Below are 19,463 nucleotides of genomic sequence, written 5' to 3'. Positions count from 1 at the left end.
GTGTGTGTGTCTCTCTCTGCCTGTCAGCCCCCCGTGTCTGCGCCAGCTGCCTCCCGCCACGCCTGACCCCCCGGCTCTACCCGCGGCCGCCGCCAGCCCCTCCCGCCCGCTGCCCCGGGTCTTTCTGTCAGCCGCCAGCACCCCCATGCGCGCAGGCTCCGCCCCTTCCCCCCGAAGCCCCGCCTTCGCCCCATCTGTCAGCACCCCCCCCAACTCAGCCCCGGGGCTCGGGCGTCCTGGGGCTCGGTGTAGACCCCGCGGGCCGCAGCCGCGACGGGAGCGCCAGGGGGCACGGAGGGGAGGGGGGCGTCCGCAGATGCCCGGCCGACCCCGCGAGGGTGCGTGTCCCAGCGCGCGGTGCGGGACCGCGTGGGCGCCCGGGAGCCCCGAGGCGGGGGGGGGGGGCGCGCGGCGGGGCGGGGATGCCGGGTCGCCCGGAGCCCCTCGCTGCGGCTCCCGCGGGCCGCTGCGGGCGTGGGGCAGCCCCTGCCCCTGGCGTGGAGAGCGCCAGCTCCGCGGAGGAGGCAGCTGAGCCGGGGACTCCAGCCGCTTGGGGGTACAGTAGAGCCCTGAACCCCGGGACCCCCGTTTGCCCACGCGAAAACACTCACCCTGGGCCCGGGGAGCCCGGATGCCGAGAGTGGCGTGTGAGCGCAGGTTGGGGTTTCCATTCAGAGCAGCCTGTCGGAAGTGATTGAGGAGCGGGTGGGATGTGGAGCTTAGGTGCAAAGTGTGTGAGAGCTTGAGTCACTTTGAGCTGCGTGGTTTGCATTTCTGAGCAGTGATTGCCCTGGGCTTGTGCCCTGGGAGAAACTGTTCTGTGGTGGGGAGGAGAGGTTAGGTAGAGGAGCAGGGGAGGGCACACTCCTTTCTGTTTTTATCTGTGTCATGTGAACACATAGTATTTATTCAGGAGACTCCACACATCTGCGGTTTAAAGAGGGGCGACAGTAGTTTCCATGTATCCGTGTGCTTGTGCGTTGTTGTGTTGACGTTCTTTATTTGTAGTAAACTTGGCATCGCGGTATTTAGAGACCAAGAGAAAACGCGTCCTGAAACAATTGGTATTTTGCCGGATTGTCCTCAACCGCGGGGAAAGAGCCAAACGCGCACTTCATTAGCTGGAACAACTTATTCGGGCTTAATTTGTTTCTAAGAGACATACAGTGGAAAAATCCAGAAGCAGCAAAGTAGTATCAAAGAGTCTTAGGAAATTAATGAAAGGGCCCTTCTATTGCTGCCTTGGAAAGATGGTATCAAAGTAGCTGTAGAGGACAGAGCTACTATGTAATGATAAACATATTAACCAAGTTGGTTTTGTGACCTTGATACGTGGAGCAGCGCTTGATTTGTGCAGTGCTTTGTAAACGGGCAAACATTGCATGGAAATGGGGTAATTTTTGCAGAAAATGTTCTCTGTGTTTTGTTTTCATATTTAAGCATGGTTTCAGACTAGAGCAGTCTCCTGGTAGGAGTTTTTTTTTTTTTTAAGACAATATTAAAAATTACAAAAGTAATTCACCTTTAAAGCATTAAACTAGAAAAAAAAAAAAAGCTTGAGAAAAAACTCGTAATGCCACAAAGGATAGGAAACCATGGTTAGGTATTTATCCTTTTAGTCTGTTGTTCTTCTGCATAAGTATTTTTTCTTACAAAAATGCTACTATACTAGGTGATTGTTTTATCATATGCTTTTTTCCTTATAATTAGATTATGTATAATCTTACAGATTATGCCTCATACATAAAGGCATGAGAGGAGGAGGATGGATGTAAGGATTTAGTGGTGATTATACATAATTCTTTGCTTAATCTGATTTGCAACTTTAAAATACTCTGAAGCTGAAAGTGTTGTGTCCTCTTCTGTAGGTATGTATTGGACCTATTTATTACTCATAAAACTTGTGTATGAGTAAGAACGTGTGTTCCCTTTGTGATACTTAAAAAAAATAAATTGGATCCTCTGCTTAGAGCGCTCCAGTAGCTTGTCATTTTAAAGTAAAATACCAAGTCCTTGCCCTGGCTAAGTAGGCTACCTCCCTGTTCTCACTTCCAGTTTTGCCAAACACATCTCTTTGCTATTCCTTTAAAACTTTAAGCGTATGCCACCCTCAGTGCTTTTGCATTTTCTATTCCTTCTGCCTAGAACTCTGTTCCTTGGATATCATGGTTCTTGGCTCAGGTCTCTGCTCAGATATAACTTTATTAGGCTTTCCTGACCCTTCTGTGTAAAATACACCCCATTCCCCTATTCTCCTCAACCCGCCTTAACCTTACTTTTCTTCATAGCACTTACTCCCACTGGTTCGTACATATTTATTTGTTGGTTTATGTCTCTTTTCCCCCATTCACCCAGAAATGTGAGACTTTTCCACTGATGTGTCCTCAGGGCTCCAAACAGCACCTGACACATTATAGCTGCTTAATATTTGTTGAATGAGTGAGTGAATGAATGCTTGTTATCTGTCCATTCCTACCACCTTCCTGTAGCCTCCTAGGCTTTTAGATCGGTCGGTCTATCCTGGAGTGGGACAACAATCCCTTAGAAGTCAAGATAGTCCTTTCCTTTACGTATCTGAGAAGAATTTTACAAGTGAGGCTTATAATCTTAGAATTATAGTCTTGATCTAACTTGAACAATCGAGGGAAGAAACATTTTTGGCAGTTGTGACTGGCTCTCCTTTGTATGCATTATCCCTTGTGTCACATTGGAAATCTTCGAAAAGTATAAAGTATCCAGTTATGTTTACAGCTGTGATTTCAATTCGGTAGTTCTTAGTGATAGTACAAGCCTCAAGAGCACAGTGAGTTTTTTTGTGTCAACAGATACCCAGAGATATAATTACAGCTTTAATGTGTTTTCATTTGAGGAGTAGCTGTTATATTTACTTATTTTCCTGGCAATTCTATCCTTTTCAACTCCTTATCAGTTTTTGGATGGCCTCACAGGTATACTTAAGATTTTTTTCCCCCTCAACATTTTAAAATAAATCCTTGATCTCTGAGCATTTTACGTCTCTCATGTGACTCTTGAATGGTTTGAAAGTAACAGTTTCATCTTTCAGTATGAAATGATATCTGTAGTAAAACATAATTGCATTTTCATTATAAGGATGGGGAAAATTGTATCTTGGGATAGAATTTTTACAGAAAGGAAATGGCATGAATGTAAGCCTTTTTAAAAGTTTGAATTTCAATTAAGCTAGTTTTTGAAAAAAAAATCCTTGTTTTTTGCTCATAAGGAAAAAGATTCCTTTGTATACAATCCAGAGACCTTCAAAAATGGTTTTTTTTTTTTTTTTTATGCCTCAAATATACAAGAACTTGGGGGAAATTTCTAAATGAAAGTTTTCTTTTAATGGCCTAAAAGGAAAGCATTAAGAATTTATTTTTACTTGTTCCTTAGGCCTTTATCGAGCACATAGTTGGGGCAGTTCTGTGTGTCTGTACATGGGCTGCGTGACCATGGCAATCACGCTCAGTTTTAGATTACCAACCTGCTTTCTTTTCTTCCATTTTTGACAAAGGATTTTTATTTTATTTGACAGAGAGATAGAGCAAGAGCACAAGCAGGGGGAGCAGAAAAGGGAGAAGAAAAGTCCCCACTGAGCAGGGCGCCCGGTCCAGGGCTCTTTTCCAGGACCCTGAGATCATGACCTGAGCCAAAAGCAGACGTTTAACTGACTGAGCTATCCAGGCACACACCAGCCTGGTTTCTTATTATTTCTTCTCTTTTGTCATTTGGTTACCTCCCTTCTGTCATCATATTCTCTCCCTAAATGATCTCATCCATTCCTGGGACTTTAATACCCTTTGGATGCTACCCCCCTTCCCTTGGTTAGACCCCCTCCTGGACCTTTCTCTCATGCTAGTCTTGCATTTTTACCCATAGCCTTCCTGCTGTCTCTACTTGCTGCCCCATTGTCATCTCAAACCACCTATGCCCCAAGTATCTCCCTCTCCCCCCTCCAGATTTATATCCCTCATTCCTGACTCCTGCCTCCCCTCTCTCCCAGCTTTCTTCACCCCCTGCCTTCCCTGTCTTTGTCCTTACTGTCCTCCCATTGTTCAAGCCAAACACCTGAAAGTTGTCTTCGATTCTTTTTTTTTTTTTAATTTATTTTCAGTGTAACCGTATTCATTGTTTTTGCACCACAGCCAGTGCTCCATGCAATCCGTGCCCTCTCCAATACCCACCACCTGGTTCCCCCAGCCTCCCACCCCCCGCCCCTTCAAACCCCTCAGATTGTTTTTCAGAGTCCATAGTCTCTCCTGGTTCACCTCCCCTTCCAATTTCCCCCAACTCCCTTCCTGATTCTTCACCTCACATCCAACCCATCAGCACAGCCTGGTGACTGGGGCTCAGAATACCTCAACTCCTGCCTGCCCTCCATCCTCCTAATCCGGCTGCCGGCCTCTCGGCCGGGTGACTGCTTCTGCCTGTACTTGGTCTCCCAGCTTCTGCTCCGGCCTGCTCCTCCCTTCTTCTAACCCCTGTTCGTTCCCATTGTGGCCGGAGTGATGCTACTAAAAGCAAACCAGGTCATGTTACCCTCTCCCCAACCCCGGCCCCTGCCTCCCCACCCTGCAGTGGCTTCCCACTGCACTTAGACCCACACCCACACTTCTTAATCTGAGGTGCTGGGCCTCTGTCTCTCCCTCTGCAACCTCTGCTACTTGCGCAGCCATTCTTTCAGGCTGGAACTGTCAGTTCCTCCAATGTGCCAGCTCTCCTCCTCTTCTGTACAGGCCCTTCTCTCTTCCTTGGCACCCTTCCCCTACTCTTCTCCTAAAGATCCTTCGCCCACATTTGCTCTCAGCTAAAATGTCCGTCCTTGGAGGGGCCTTTTCTGATCACCCCTTACCTGGTAGCTCCCTCCCTGTTGTCCCCTCTTAGTACCCGTGCATTTCCTGCTTAGTGCTTCACCAAAATTCTAAGTATCTCATTGATATGTTTCCTTCTTTTTTGTCTGCTCTCCCAGGACACTGCAAGACCTACGAGGGCAGAGAGAGCCTTGGCCCGTTTATGGTGCAGTCCTGGCAACCAGTGCTCTTGCCTTGAATCCAATGGGTGCGGGTCCTCAATACCTTTTGAACACTAGGTGTTTTTTTTTTTTTTTAAGATTTTATTTATTTATTTGACAAAGAGAAATCACAAGTAGGCAGAGAGGCAGGCAGAGAGAAAGGGGGAAACAGACTCCTTCCTCTCTGAGCAGAGAGCCCAATGTGGGGCTCGATCCCAGGACCCTAAGATCATGACCTGAGCCTAAGGCAGAGGCTTAACCTACTGAGTCACCCAAGCGCCCCTTGAATACTAGTTTCAATAGCAGCTAATGTTTTTGGAGACTTACTGTGTATCAGGTCCAGTGCTAAGTGCAATCATGTATTATCTTTTTTTTTAAAAATCATGTATTATCTTTAAATCTTTGGGAGAACTGATTAAGGTGACTGTGATTATTGCACTATCATTTCTGCATCCTACTTGGAAAAAATGAGATTAGAGGAATAAATTTTACAGTTACGAGGCTGAGAAAGTGGTGGAGCTCGGATTTGAATCTATGTGATCTGACTGTAGAAACTTTCCTCCTATTCATTACTGCCTTCTGATGTGAATGCAGGGATGAATGAATGTGAAATAGGCCATAATAGTAATGTTTGAGGGTTCTGAGCATACACTGGAGTATAAAAATTGGATTAGGGTGCTGCGTTTCCTGGGAAATTGCTGTTAAAAATCACTATGCCAAAGCACATAGATTAGTTTGAGCTTTGTTTTAATTTTGCCTTTGCTGCTTTCTAACTGTAAGCCTGTGGGCAAATTACTTAACATGTCTAAGTCTGTTTTTTCAGCTGTAAATGGAGAAAAATAATAGTTCTTATCTCACAGGGTCATGGTGAGTAACATAATTATACACAGAAAACAGTGAATGTTGGCTATTAATGTTATAAGGAGGGGAAAAAGCCCTCAGGAAAAGACTTGTAGCCCCATCAACAAATTCGAATTTGGGTAAGAGTGAAAGACCATAACTAACAGTATTGCTTCACTGATTCTGGCGTTGAATTTATAAAAATGACCAGGGAATTTACTATTTGGCTTGTGATTTATAATCATTCTAGTGATACATGACTACTTTATGTTTAGATTCATACTTGTTAAATGCTTGAGGTAAGATAGTTTTTAAACTCCTTTTATTTTTATTTATTTATTTATTTTTTAAAGATTTTATTTATTTCCTTGAGAGAGAGACAGTGAGAGAGAGCATGAACAAGGAGAAGATCAGAGAGAGAAGCAGACTCCCCATAGAGCTGGGAGTCCGATGCGGGACTTGATCCCAGGACTCCGGGATCATGACCTGAGCCGAAGGCAGTCGTCCAACCAACTGAGCCACCCAGGCGTCCCGATTTTTTTATTTTAAACTCCTTTTAAAACTCCTTTTCATCTTAAAGATTCTCAGGTTCTCAGGATAGATCTTTTGAGAGGCTGGCCGTTTTTGAGAGTCTGGCTGGTTTTTTCTTACATCAGAGAGATACTCACCAGGGGAGCTTGGGTGGCTCAGTTAGGTAAGCAGCAGACTCTTAATTTTGGCTCAGGTCACAATCCTCAGGGTCATGGGATTGAGCCTGGCGTCAGGCTTAGCTTGGGATTCGCTCTCTCCATCTGCCCCTCACCCCCCTCTAAAATAAATAAAAATTAAAAAAAAATATTGGGGCACAGTTGAATTTTCTGGTGGGTTGGTTTAGGATCAAGTACTCGTTTGGTCATTTCCAACAACCATGTGAGGTAGAGGGTGAGGTTGTCTGCTAAGACTGAGTGAGAAGAGGTCAGAGGGAGAGGAAGGAGATTTGACATTTAACTGAAGTCAGGAAGAGCGAACTTAGGGCAATGTCCATGATTTCCTGACAGTATACAGGGCTCTATTGAGGTCGGAGACCGTGGGTGGATTGGGGTATCAGCACCATTCAGCTGCCAGGTTTTGGGAGCATGGAAGGCATATGGTTGGATTGAGCCAGGGCTGAGGTTTGCTGGCAGAAGATTGGTGGGGCAGATGCTCTGGCTATTGGCCAGGGAGTGCTTTACATGACAGGTAAGGGTTTTTAGGCTGGATGAGGAGGAGAAAAGGACCAGGGGTGTTGGTGAAGTCAAGGAGTGTGTGTTTGTATTGGAGTGATCGAGTAATGGGAGCACATGGTTAGACAGGGACATGTGAGTGGAAGATTGTAGAGCTGGAGCCATTAATTATTGGACATGACGGGCTCCTAGGTTTTGCCACAGGCACGATGGCTAAAATGAAGTGAACTCAGTGAAGATGAGTGACATCAAGGAGGTCAAGTAACTGAGAGGCTAGAGAGCTGTTTGGGTCATCCATGTGGTCAGAAAGCCCATCCCGGGGATGGCAGGCATCTGAGATGGAGAGAAGAAAAGTGTGCCAGGTCTTCAGTGAATGAAGTACCAGCAAGAGAAGAGGCATGACCACCCTGCAGGAGCTTCAGAATATGAGGGGGTTTTGCCTGAGGACAGTGGAAGAGCAAAGACCTTTCAACTTTATTGGTTGCAAGGTCTTTCTGGAAGGAGTTGGCCTTGGCCCAGGTTCATTATGCTTCAGAAGAAATCCCCCATTCAAGTGGGCAGCACCCGTGACACATTGTGTGTGTTTCTAAGCTTGGTCATGAAAATCATCTGAGGCCGTGTGTTAAAAATACAGGTGTCAGGCCCCTCTCCCAGGGCCACTGGATTCGAGTTTATAGGAGAGGAGACTGAGAATGTATATTTTAAACTCTCCCACTGCCACACACATACCTGGTAATTCTTTATAATTAGGCAAGTTTGGGGAACACAGGTATAGTATTTAAGATCATGGGGTCTGGAAACTGACTGTGTGGGTACGAAGGAGATGAGGCCGGTAGGCATGTGCCTTGGCCCATGACTCTAAATAGCTTGGCTTTCCAGGTCTGTCTGATATCAGAAGCAGTGAATTAAGGGACCCACTGTTAGAGGTGAACACGTTGACCAGAGCAAGGAGAGAAGCTGGTGATGACAGAGCTGGAAATGCTGTATGAAATAAGTCAATGGACAGCAGTGTGGGGACATTCACTGCCTCAGTGGTCCCGGAATACATTAACTAATCATAATTGTCCTGTTCAATGGGAAGAGGTCAGGTTATGAGGCTGAGAAGGAAGTAATACAACTTCGAATGCTTTCTGTCCTAAGCTGGAATGTTGTAGTGCTTCAGTTACCCTTCTCATTAACTTACGTGACCCATTTCTGTCTCTGAGGATGTGGGACTAAAACATTTACTCCTTGACAAGCTAAAGACAAGAGCGGTGATTATTCCCAAGGGGCCGTATACATGGTTAGATATTTAATATCACCATGGCGGCAGCCCTACTCCCCCCACCCCCTTCTCTGTTTTTTCACCAAGAAAATTCTGTTCCTTTTCATGACAAGAAAGAGGACTCCTGCAAAAGAATAGCTGCTGGGAGGGAACTTAGAGTTAGTCATTCTTGGCTGACTATTTAGAATCCCCTGTTGCTAGTAAGGAGGTTTGAGTTTGAGTCGCAGTGTTTAGAATATTTAAACTTCATTTGCAGCCTGGTTTGTCATACCCAAACACTAAAGCTGCAGGAAAAGAATGCTGTCAGCCTTGCTAGAAGTGGTTGCTATGGACCTGAAGCCTAAAACTCGGTTTGCTCTATCATGTGTTCCATTTCTTATTTCCTTTGAGCACGGCTGGTGCTGACGAGCCTGGCTTTCAAACTGCTGAGCTGGGTGCCAAACGTGGCACAGCATCTTGGTTATACTCCTGGCACTTATACATCCTTCCACTTACTGCCTCATCTCCTTGGTGAACTGCAGGGCGCCACCTGAATGCACATCTTGAAACCCAGAAAACGTGGCAATGGAAGTTTAGTAATGCCAGTTCAACCAGAACTTTCCCTTTGCAAGTTGAGATTTTTTTAATAAAGTAATTCCACTTTAAAAAAAGAAAATAGAAATTCAGAATATTTTTCTGTTAGGAAAACATCTTCTAAAGCTGAGAAATACTGAACAGATGCCAATGAATATTTTCATGATAGTAGTTTAATATCATACTTAACTGCCCTACTCAGCTCAGGAACCCCTGGATTCTGTTGTATTATACGAAGGCTCTGTATTTTGGTACTCTTTATAATGTTTCAACCACTCAGTGGACTCAGTTCATGAAGTGTTTGTATGCCTACTGTGAACTAGGCAGCAAGGAGTTAAAAAAAGGTCTCTGTTTTTAAACATTTTGTAAGAGTTAGACAAGACGCATTTAAATCTCTGACCTCAAGCAGACTTTGCTGCATGGTATAATAAAAATGTAGGCTCGCAGATGAAAGAGAGGTTATTTCCGGCGGTGAGTGGAAGTGGAGAGGGGACGGGAGGGCGCTTTCAGAGAGTGTTTTATTCACACAGGATTTTGAAGATTTGGTAACATTGGAACTGTTATATGCGATGGTCCCTGTTTACTAAGACGTCATTTATTTTAGCTAGACTACAGAGATACGTTGGTGCTTACCGAATTAACTTGTACTCATCCAGAATGCCTCACTCCTTAATTATTTTGGGTAACTGGTCTTTGTAATTAAGTATAAAGTATTTAGGAATGTATGGTGGAGAAGGGCTTTTATGGAAGCCCTTAAGGGGCACCTGGGTGGCTCAGTGGGTTAAAGCCTCTGCCTTGGCTCAGGTCATGATCTCAGGGTCCTGGGATCGAGCCCCACATCGGGCTCTCTGCTCAGCGGGTAGCCTGCTTCCTCCTCTTTCTCTCTGCCTGCCTCTCTGCCTACTTGTGATTTCTGTCTGCCAAATAAATAAATAAAATCTTAAAAAAAAATAATCTTGGGATCATAGTGTATGTCTCAGATTCCCAAAGAATTGGAAATCCAGTGCTATGGTGGTAAAGAGAAAACCAGATAACCAGTGATAATGGAAGGTATATGTTTAGGTTTATGGTTTAGGATTTGAGAGAAGAAGGAACTCTAAGTGAGACTGGTGAGGCCTTTATAGGAAAGGAATAGTCAGCCATGTTAGGAGACCTCTTGAATACTCACCATCTCATTTCCGAGTGTCTTTCTTGGGAGTGGTTGGCAGTGAGGGCAGGAGAGCCCTATGGGCTGGGGCCATGATAAACAGAAGGAGGCCAGCTCCTCCTCATTCTCCCTTGTTCGAGTATGGGTAAGAACAGAGGGTTTTACAGAATGGGTCTACCTGTTCCAGGCCTCTGCGTGCCTTGTTTCTGGGGTTGGCCTGCCTCAAAGCTACATGTTTGTGCCAGAGTAAAGGCTCTTTGGCTGATATATGTCCATTTGGGTGAATCCTCCTTTGGCAAGCTCATTTCTTGCCATGATAGGTTAGCTACAGCTGGACCACTGCGCCACCCTTTTGCGCATGGTCATTGTTAGATCTGAGACCTTGTGGTCAGTTTTTCCTTTCCCATATAAGACTGAATTTTCCCCTCTTCTCCTTGCCCTGTCAATTCAACACTTAATTTTCTAGGAAGTTGAAAACATACCATTTGCCACCTTTGTGCTGAGTTAGGACCCTGGCTCAGAATTCTGATCTTTTTTGGGAATCAGCATATACAGTTTGAAAAAAAAAATTAGTATTTTCTTTGTTTATTCCTGATAATGCCAGTAGCATTTTAATAGCTATTTGGCAATACTGTACACCCCCATTTTACCATGCAGGTAACTAAAGCAACTCTAAGAAAATGAATCCAGTCACTCCCCAATAATGTCCTTATTTTGCGCCTCCTGTATATCATGTTCTATGCTAGACACCAGTGGGGAGCAATTAGACATGGTCTTTCTCTGGCCTCATGGTCTTTCAAGTCTGGTGGATCCATGGCTGGGAAGCCATGATAGATTTATACATAAGTAGGCCAGGAGGCAGAAAGGCTTGGGATGTAGTCCTGCTTGTGCCATTCACCAATGACATGATCTTAGGCATTTGACTCTCTTTTCTGTCAACTGTAATAGAATCTTTTAAGAAGGTTTATAAGAGTTTTATAATAAATGACACTACCTAGAAGAGCTTTGAGAAGGTCAGTTAGCTATATATGCAAATATAGTGGGGGTAATCAGTCCCTGCTTTGACTAATAGGAATGGCTAATGGAGGGTTTCCACTACTCAGTGGCTTCGGGGAACACTGTGTACTTCAGAGAATCCCCAGATGTAATACTGAAACTAAATATTGTTAATATTTCATTAATTTTTAATGCTTTTAAATAATTAGAAAATGAACAATTTTTTGGTGTCTGGGGTTAATATAAGCTATGTAGTCATCCCTAATGAACTATAGATTTAATACATACTGGCATTATTTCAGAAAACAGTGCTTCTAGATATTTACTATCTAACAAGAAATTTATTGCTCCAGCAGTGGCTTTGTGATGATACTAAGATTGTAATACATAACATGGACTTACAGAGTAGAGACAAAAGTTTTTCTGAACAATAATTAAAATAGAATAAAAGTATCATTTGTAAATTGTAGAAGATATATTAGTTTTTACAGATTTAGGTAGATAAACATCTTAAATCCGAAATCATCCATTTTGGACTATCTGGTTCCTTTTTGTCTGACATTCTGTTGTTTTATGGTCACTCATCGTGCATATCCCTGAAGATCTAAGACCTTTCATTGTGGATATTTTTTGTAGTAACCTAGACAAGACTTTAGTCTTTTGAAACTTTAGCTTAACCATAAATTGTGCCTTTTCTTTGCCATATCTACTTCACAGAGTTGTTGAGACATTCAGGCAAAGGACTGGAATGGATGTGCTTCTGTCTGTGTGATGGTTCTCATTCAGGCATAGGTGTAGTGGTCGGGTAATTCTGGCAAATAAATGTCTCAGAAGGACTGTATTTTGATTTATAATACAGCCTTATTCAAGTTTCCTGATTCTTTCTCATTAAAATGCACAGCTGTCCACATCTTTTGGTCTGGTCCCACTCTCATTTAATAGCATTTCACTTTATGCCTCGTTAGCCATTTGCCAACAATTACTGAGCTTCTGCTATGTATAGGGTGCTGGTAGTGTAGAGGCGAGAGGGCCAGACCTTCCTCTTGCCGGTTTGAGTGGGGAATGAGCCCAAGTCTACAGCATCAGCTTTCGTCTGAATGTCCAGCCTCCAGGCCTTCCCTACATATTTCAGACTTGCCAGTTCCTACAATTGTGTGAGCCAGTTCTTAAATCTCTTAATCTGTGCATGTGTGTGTATACTTAACACACATACGCACATGTATCTTACTGGTTCTGTTTCCCTGGAGACCCCAGACTGATGCAGGACTTGACAAATGCTCTCATTTAATGCAGAAAGAGGAAGAACAAGTGGGGTCAACAGAAGGCTTAGTGTGGTTTTAGCCATGTGGAGTTTGAGGTGCCCGTGGAATCTACCTGGAGACATGCGCAGGCAGATGCAGCGAGGTCGAGAAGAGCTCACACGACTGGTCTGGGCTGCCGATGTAGGAGTTTGGAAGTCACTGGCTTGGATCTGTGGGTTGAAGCTATGTTTATGATTGGTTTCAACCACAGAGTATGTAAGGTAAGAGGAGGTGTCACAATGGAACCAGGACGGAGCAGGGGGGAGCCAGGATCAAGATGAAGTCAGGAAACACCAGCATTTGGAGGAAAGGCAGAGGCAGAGGAGCCAGGGAAGGATGCCAGGAAGGGGTGGACAGGAGGATAACCAGGAGAGAGCGGGGTTCTGGAAATCAAGGCAGGGGGAGAATTTCAAGGAGGGAGTGCAGCACTGTCAAGAGCCTCAACGTCAAGAGAAATGTTGGTACATGTCCACTGAACTTAGCTCCGAGGAGGTATCATTAGGGGTGATTGTTTCAGTGTCGTAAGACATGACAGTGGGTGGAATGGAGAACCCGTGGTTGTGAAGTGTGGAGAGGCACGTTTGCTGCTCTTGTTTCTTCAGGGAGATCACTTCTGAAGCTTGCGGACTAGAAGGGGCTGTGGGAAGGGATGATTTTAGGATGAGAGGGACTCGAGCGTGTTCAGAGGCTAAAGAGCTAGAACTGGAAGAAAGGAAGAAGGCAGAGATTCCAGGGAGAGAAAGTTATATTCTTGCTCAAGTGCTCCTCCAGGGGTAGGAAGGTACGCATAGGGGATGGTCAGTAATGTTGCCAGAGGGGGAGCCCCTCTTTCACTTTGTATGCAAAGAGGTGAGACTATTTGGGGATACAGAGATGGCTACAGAAAGTAGGAGACCAGAAGTTCTGCCCTTATCAAAGCTTCTGTGTTCTTTGCGACGTGGACATTTGGCAACAACTGATGGCCTGGATGAGCTGTGCAGCGAGGTCTCCAAGGGTGTAGCGTGATTGCTGTGGGGCTTGAGGTGGAGGCTGACTATGGCTCCCCACTGTTGAATGAAAGTTAAGCTCCGCAGTCTGATGTTTGTACAGAAGACCTCCACAGTCCGCCTTTAGCTACTTCTGCCAGGCTGCCTGTCTTTTCTGGGTCATTCCAGAGCCCCCTGTACTTCAGCCCCAAGCGTTTCTTACTTTCTTTCTTTCTTTTTTTTTTTTTTTTTAAAGATTTTATTTATTTATTTAATAGAGAGAGAAATCACAAGTAGGCCGAGAGGCAGGCAGAGAGGGAGGGGGAAGCAGGCTCCCCACCCAGCAGAGAGCCCGATGTAGGGCTGGATCCCAGGACCCTGAGATCACGACTTGAGCTGAAGGCAGAGGCTTAACCCACTGAGCCACCCAGGTGCCCCGCCCCAAGTGTTTCTGCCATAGCACTCCCTTGAATGAGGCTTGGAGAGACTGGATGCTATAGGGAAGATGCCATTGGATTTGGAGTCAGGAGTCCTTTGTCTCGGCGCCTCCATTTGCTAGCTATGGGACCTTGGACACAGCTTACCTTCTCTAGGTCTGTTTCTTCATTCTTACCCATCTGCTATAACAACAGTAGTAAGTGATGGTGGTGGTGATTGTGTCAGAGGAGAACATGTATTTTAAAGTACTATGGAGAGGGTAAGTACTATATAAACAGAGCTGTGTCATGAGGCCAAGAGTAACCCTAGCTCCAGGCTTTAGTATAAATGTTCTTTACCACTAGAGCCCGCCCTGTTCTGTCCAGCTGTGTGAGTTCAGCCTCTATTACATAGAGACATGCTAGCTCCTGTAAGGTAAACCCTGCTGGAATCTCCGTGGCTTAACACGGTCGACATTTTCATGCCCATTTCAAATCCAATCAGCTCTGGGGTGTGGAGGGGGCCCAGACTGATGGATGCTGGAAACAGGGGTTCCAAGGTTTCCCTGAGTGTCCATGTCCCACCAGCAGAGTGGGGAAGAGAAAAACATGGATGACTGTCTGGGAGACTTTTATGTACGAGGCTTAGGATGGGAGCTGGTGACCAAGGCCAAAAGAGAGAGGGCTGCGGGAGGCATTTACTGGGTGGGAGGTGAATTTGGAGTGTGTGGGTTTTCACTTGTGCTGAGTGGTGGCAGGAGCAAGAGGCAGGCCCTGTGAGTGCTAGGACAGAACAGACAGGCTGCCCCTCCTGCCGTGGTGGACAGAGCGTGAGAAAGGCCAAGGGTCTGGAACTGTTTCCTGGGGAAGGCCAGCGCTGCAAAGGTGGGAGATGTCCTCGGGTCAGGGGACATAGGCAGGTGAGAACTGGTGTTTACACCCTTCTGAGATGAGCTTCCTACCAGCTGGGGAGGCAGGCACTGTTTCCTTTCTTCAAGATGAGAAAACTGATGAGGTGGCGCCGTGACGGAAGCCGCACAACCAGCAGCAGAGAAAAGAGCTCGGACTCGAGTCCCCGACATCAGAGCCCCTGGCAGGGAGCTGGGAAAGCTGCACTCTGCAGCTGGTTGGTGGTGAAGCCCTAGGCACAGGGCAGAGGAGGACCTCTGTGGTGGCCACTCCTTTCACAAGCAATTCACCTTCTGGCTACTTAGTTGGAGGAGGGCAGGTGAGACAGGAGCATTCCAGGCAGAGGGAGCAGCCTGAGGTTGCCCTGTGCTTGCAGGGTTTGGGGACTGAAAGGAGGCAGGCTCGGTGCATAGCGAGCAGGAGGGCGATTTGCCTACAAAGATGCCAGAGAGGGAAGCGGGGCCCGCATCACACAAGAATGTCAGGCTATGGCAAGGAGTTAAGGTTTTATTCTAAGGGCAGTGGGAAACCATTGTACATTTTGCGTAGGGGGTAGCATAGTCCAATTTAGAGCTTAAAAAAGACTGCTCTGGCTATTGTGGAGGATGGGTGGAGGGGAGGCCATGGCACATATTGAACATAACAGGTGAGGGAAGAGAAGGAATTTAGTAGAAGTGAGTCTGGAGCTCCAAGCAGAGGTTCAGACTGGTAAAGAAAATTGGATCATGTATTTCCTGTTAGCTCACTCCCTGTTCTTAGCCAGGCTTCCTGCCAGTAGCTTTATCCAGTGTCCACTTGCTTACCTCCTCAACTCAACCTCTGTGCCCTGCCTCTGTCAATGCCGCTTCCCTGAAATGTCTTGGGCAAAGGGCATGGCCCTCTGTGGTTAGCCAGGTCCAAGCCTTTAGCTCTTGCCTGGCTTGATTTGCACCCAGTCACACTGTTCCTGCTTTGGAATGCTCTTCTCCTTAGCCTCTTGTCTCTCCGGTTCCTCATCTTGTGGCCCCTGTGTTGTCTCCCAACTCCTTAGCCCAGCCTAGAAATGATCACGTTCTCTAGGCCTCTGATGTTGGTCCTCTGAGTTTCCTCTGTGCCTTTCTGAATAGAGAGAGCCCCGACCCCTTTCATTACACCAATACCTACTTGCCTTCCCAGCTTCATCTCAGGTGCCCCCTCCTCCAGGAAGCCTTCCCTGACCCCTCAGCCTGAGTTAGGTGCTGCTTCTCCTTTTCCATTTCTCCTGGAGCATAAAATAGATGTGATAGCACTTAGTACCCTGCTTATTTACTCGTCTCCCCAGTCTAATTGTGCTCGAAGGCTAGGATTACAACTAAAGGCCCTGTGATCTAGGACAAAGATTGCTTTCTGCAGTTTAGGAGAAAGCCACACTTTGTAATGAAGGTATCTACACCTGATTGTATGTCCTTTAGTAGAGGGGTCATTTCTCACTGGGTCCCAGGGCTGTGAATTCTAGTATAATATCTTCTTTGAACAGAAGGAATTAACTTAGAAGAATTAGTAATTGTCTCCATCTTCTGAAAGGAAAAGAAATCTGAGAATTTAAGAATATGAATTGCTTCAGAAGAGCCTCTAAAAACCTGCTCTGCCTGGCAATTTGGTTCCCCACACCCTTGCTCCCACTTCAGAAATGTGCCTCCAATTTTGTGATTTCACAGTTCTGGGTTCGATGCTACTGTTGCCTCTTGCAGTAATGAACACTAAGTCTCCCTGGCTGAACTGTGATAGCCTTGAAAGGCAGTAGCCGGGGTGAATGAAAGACCAGCTTCTGCCTTGATCCCCTCCCTCCTGCTAACCAGCTCACTGTGGGAGAGAAAGGAGAGATGGGCAGAGACAGTGGTGTTCACTCAGGCATGCAAGTCGCAGCCCTGCAGTTCAGCAGGATGGTGAAGGCCACGAAACCCTCACTTCCTCCAAATGTTGTCTACCCTTTGCGTTCTTTTGTTCTTCTCCTGGTTCCGAACCCACTTTATCCTTTCTTTGGTAGGTGGAACAAAGAAAATAAAATGTTGAAACACTTTTTTTCCGAGTGGCTTGATTTTTAGGATCTTCCTGGATTTTTTTCAGTGTTCAGTTTTCTGAGCCTGACTTGACCAAAAGGCAGAGATGCCTTTGACTGCAACTCTTTGATTACTCTAATGCTACAGGTTGTACTCGTGCCTTGTTGATGTGCTGTGAAGCGGATTAGTTTTTAAGAAAGAACACTATGGGGTTGTTGTCTGTTTTTAACTGTAGACATCTATTGTCTAGAAGAAGAAATAAGACTGCCTAAGCATACGTAATTGTGGACTGAATTTGAGCCCCCATCTTACTCTCTCAAGAGTTTCTTGTTATTAGGGTGAGCAATGCTTATGCATGAGCTGCGCTCTATTGATTCTGGGCATGTTTACTTCTGGTGTCCAAACAAGACATTAGGATTGCGGACTCTCAGATGGGAAGTGACATAGAGTTTTCCAGTATGCCCACTGGTGAGATGCCAACTCCCCTTCTCATTGCAGGGTTGGAGGGGGGGACTTCTCTGTTAGTTAGCCCAAGAAAATTCTCCCTCACAATAAGCTATGATCTGTTTTGTGACCTTTGACCCATTGGATTTATTTAGTTTTTCCCACCATATGCAACATATACAACCCTTCAAGTATGTGAAGACAGAGATCATCACTTTCATCCCCCAGGCCTTTCCCCTCCAGACTGTGATTGCTCATTTCTTGGGATGTTCCTTATTGTATTTATACATACTTTGATTCTAATAGAGTATCCCAAGGTTTTGTTAGTCTTTTTCTGGTGGCTCAATCTCTTGTTGGATGTGCTCTCAGCCAAAATTCACCTCTAAGTGGAAGCTTTAAAATGTCTACTTAATGGACTCCTTTTATCTCAGTGGTCTTAACCGTAAAGCATTTTGTCACATTTGGTAATATTGTAATATGTTTCACCCAAAGAAAAGAAAGACTTTTAAGTCCTGGAATGCCCTTACAATGCAAGCAAACCCACCGAAGTTGATTTCTAGCCACAGCGGAAGTAAGCGACTACATTTGGGTCTGATAATAAAAGGGAGCACGGCTGAGCCCTCGTAGCCTGCCAGCCAAGGACTGTGCCAAGGACTGCTATGCATATCATTTAGTTTAATATAACAATACCTGTTGATAAAGATATCACTGATACTAGATGCTATTACTGACCTCATGTTAATGTTGAAGAAACTGGGGCTTAGAAGAGTCAAGACTTGCCCAGTTGTCCCATGTTTCAGCGTAAGCCAGAACTTGAGTTCTTATTACACTACTATACTGCTTCTCGAGCGGTTGTTTTTTTGTTTTTTGTTTTTTGGGTTTTTTTTTGCTGGGTAAAGCTCTGTGTACACTGCCCTTCTCCTGTGCTTCATATTTAGCTTTCTGGTTTTCTTACTTAAAGTGTAAATTTTGAAAAGAAAGAATTGGATTGTTCTTTGCAACTCAGGGCACTTAGAAGAGTGCTCTGTTACCTGGTGGGTGCTTACAGTAAACCTGAGGTCCTTAGTTGTAGGTCTCCAGACCCAATAAAAAGAGATTAAACCTCTACAAATTCTTTGGTCTTGAGTGGTCTCTAGTTCCCCTCCAGACACATATGACCATCTTAAACCAATAAAAGTCAAATGCTATCATGGTGAGCTTGAACTAAACCTTTGATTTGCCTTTGGGCAACTGACTAGCACAGACCAAATGGGACAGAGTATGGCTGTGGTAGTGTAAACTAGGCAGGCAGGCAGATACTTGCATGCAGTCCTGGCTCTGCCTTACACTCTGTGTCCTCATTTCCTGGGAGTTGGGAGAGAGAGAAGGCCTGAGGAGTGGATGGGTGAGGGGAGAGTTTGTTAATCCATGTTCTTTCCCCGCTCTTTCAGAGGTTAAAATAGCTCCTTTGGTATTGGAGATTCAGTTCTTGTGCCCTGTTTCCCAACTCCACACTTGAAACAGTGGCACAGTTGGAAGGATGGGACTTCGGGAGGCTACTCTTTCTCCCAGGCCCCAAGAGATTGGTGACTTGGACACAATTATTAGCTTGGATAAAACTGGACTCATTAATTGCTTGTACTGAGGAATTGAAGTATGGGTCTGTCTAGAACTTCTCCTCCAGTTCCCAGGGTCCCAGGGGTTTAGGGACTGATGGTCTGTGTCTGTGGTCTGTATGTATGTGTAGTGGAAGGTGGAGAAAAAAAGTATGTGGTAAGCATTTCTTGAACATCACCCTGTGCTAGGGACTTTCTTATGATTCAATCACCTTTTGGGGGTAAGTTGTATTATCTCTGTGTTAAAGATGTGGAAAATTTGAACCCAAATCTCTTGGCCCTAATTCAGCCCAGTCCTGGCGATCACTGTGGTGACAGATGGGAGCCAGATAGCCTTCACATCTGACTGCCGGCAGCCCACTCCAAAAAGGCGCAGTTCGTGGCTTTGCTGGGAGAACAGGAGAGGACTGTAAAAGAAGGGCTGTATAATTTTTCTTCACATCTGTGAACTTGAAGAGAAGGGGAAAAAAGAAGGAAAAAATTCAACTTGGCATGAATGATTTTAAGTGAGATCAAATAAGGTGAAAAGCAAAATAGAATCCAGAAATTTAGTTTTGCTCTTACCCAGAGTTCATTGGCGTCTGCTGTACAAAGTCCTTTTTACTTGTCACAACTGTTGAGCCCTTTTCATAACACAAGCCTCATTATCTTTAACTTTTGTTTATTTATGAACTTAAATAGCTTTATAAAAGGCCAAGGCCCAATTGAAAACAAACTGTCACCTTTATTATTTCATTTCTTGCTAATGTATAAATTGTTTTTTTAAAGAT

At 45.2% G+C, this 19,463-nt stretch overlaps 2 protein-coding genes across 11 annotated transcripts in view; one reads left to right on the top strand and one right to left on the bottom strand.

The window, feature by feature from the left end:
• The window catches only part of LPIN3 (lipin 3), a 41,573-nt gene extending 40,783 nt beyond the window's left edge, over positions 1-790 (bottom strand). Inside the window, exon 1 of one of the 6 annotated variants that reach the window (XR_006607875.1) lies at positions 612-790. Coding sequence is in view for 3 of the 6 variants with exons in the window: in XM_045084204.1 (XP_044940139.1) it covers positions 612-671 (60 nt within the window). In the remaining 3 variants the exon portion in view is untranslated. The remainder of the gene's footprint in view (positions 1-611) is intronic. The other 5 variants (XR_006607876.1, XM_045084204.1, XM_013053305.2 and 2 more) reach the window with 5 other exon arrangements.
• ZHX3 (zinc fingers and homeoboxes 3) overlaps positions 1-19,463 on the top strand; it is a 106,812-nt gene that overhangs the window by 400 nt on the left and 86,949 nt on the right. For 3 of the 5 annotated variants that reach the window (XR_006607874.1, XM_045084201.1, XM_045084203.1), the window contains exon 1: positions 201-338. The exons of 1 other annotated variant lie outside the window; for it this stretch is intronic. The gene's annotated coding sequence lies outside the window, so the exon portion shown is untranslated. Of the gene's footprint in view, positions 1-200; positions 339-429; positions 557-19,463 lie in introns of those variants that run through there. One more of the 5 variants, XM_013053303.2, reaches the window with a different exon arrangement.

The sequence above is a fragment of the Mustela putorius genome, unplaced genomic scaffold (genome assembly GCF_011764305.1).
Source record: "Mustela putorius furo isolate JIRA1106 unplaced genomic scaffold, ASM1176430v1.1 tig00000743_pilon_pilon_pilon, whole genome shotgun sequence".
NCBI lineage: Eukaryota > Metazoa > Chordata > Mammalia > Carnivora > Mustelidae > Mustela > Mustela putorius.
This window is presented reverse-complemented; position numbering and strand designations above follow the sequence as displayed.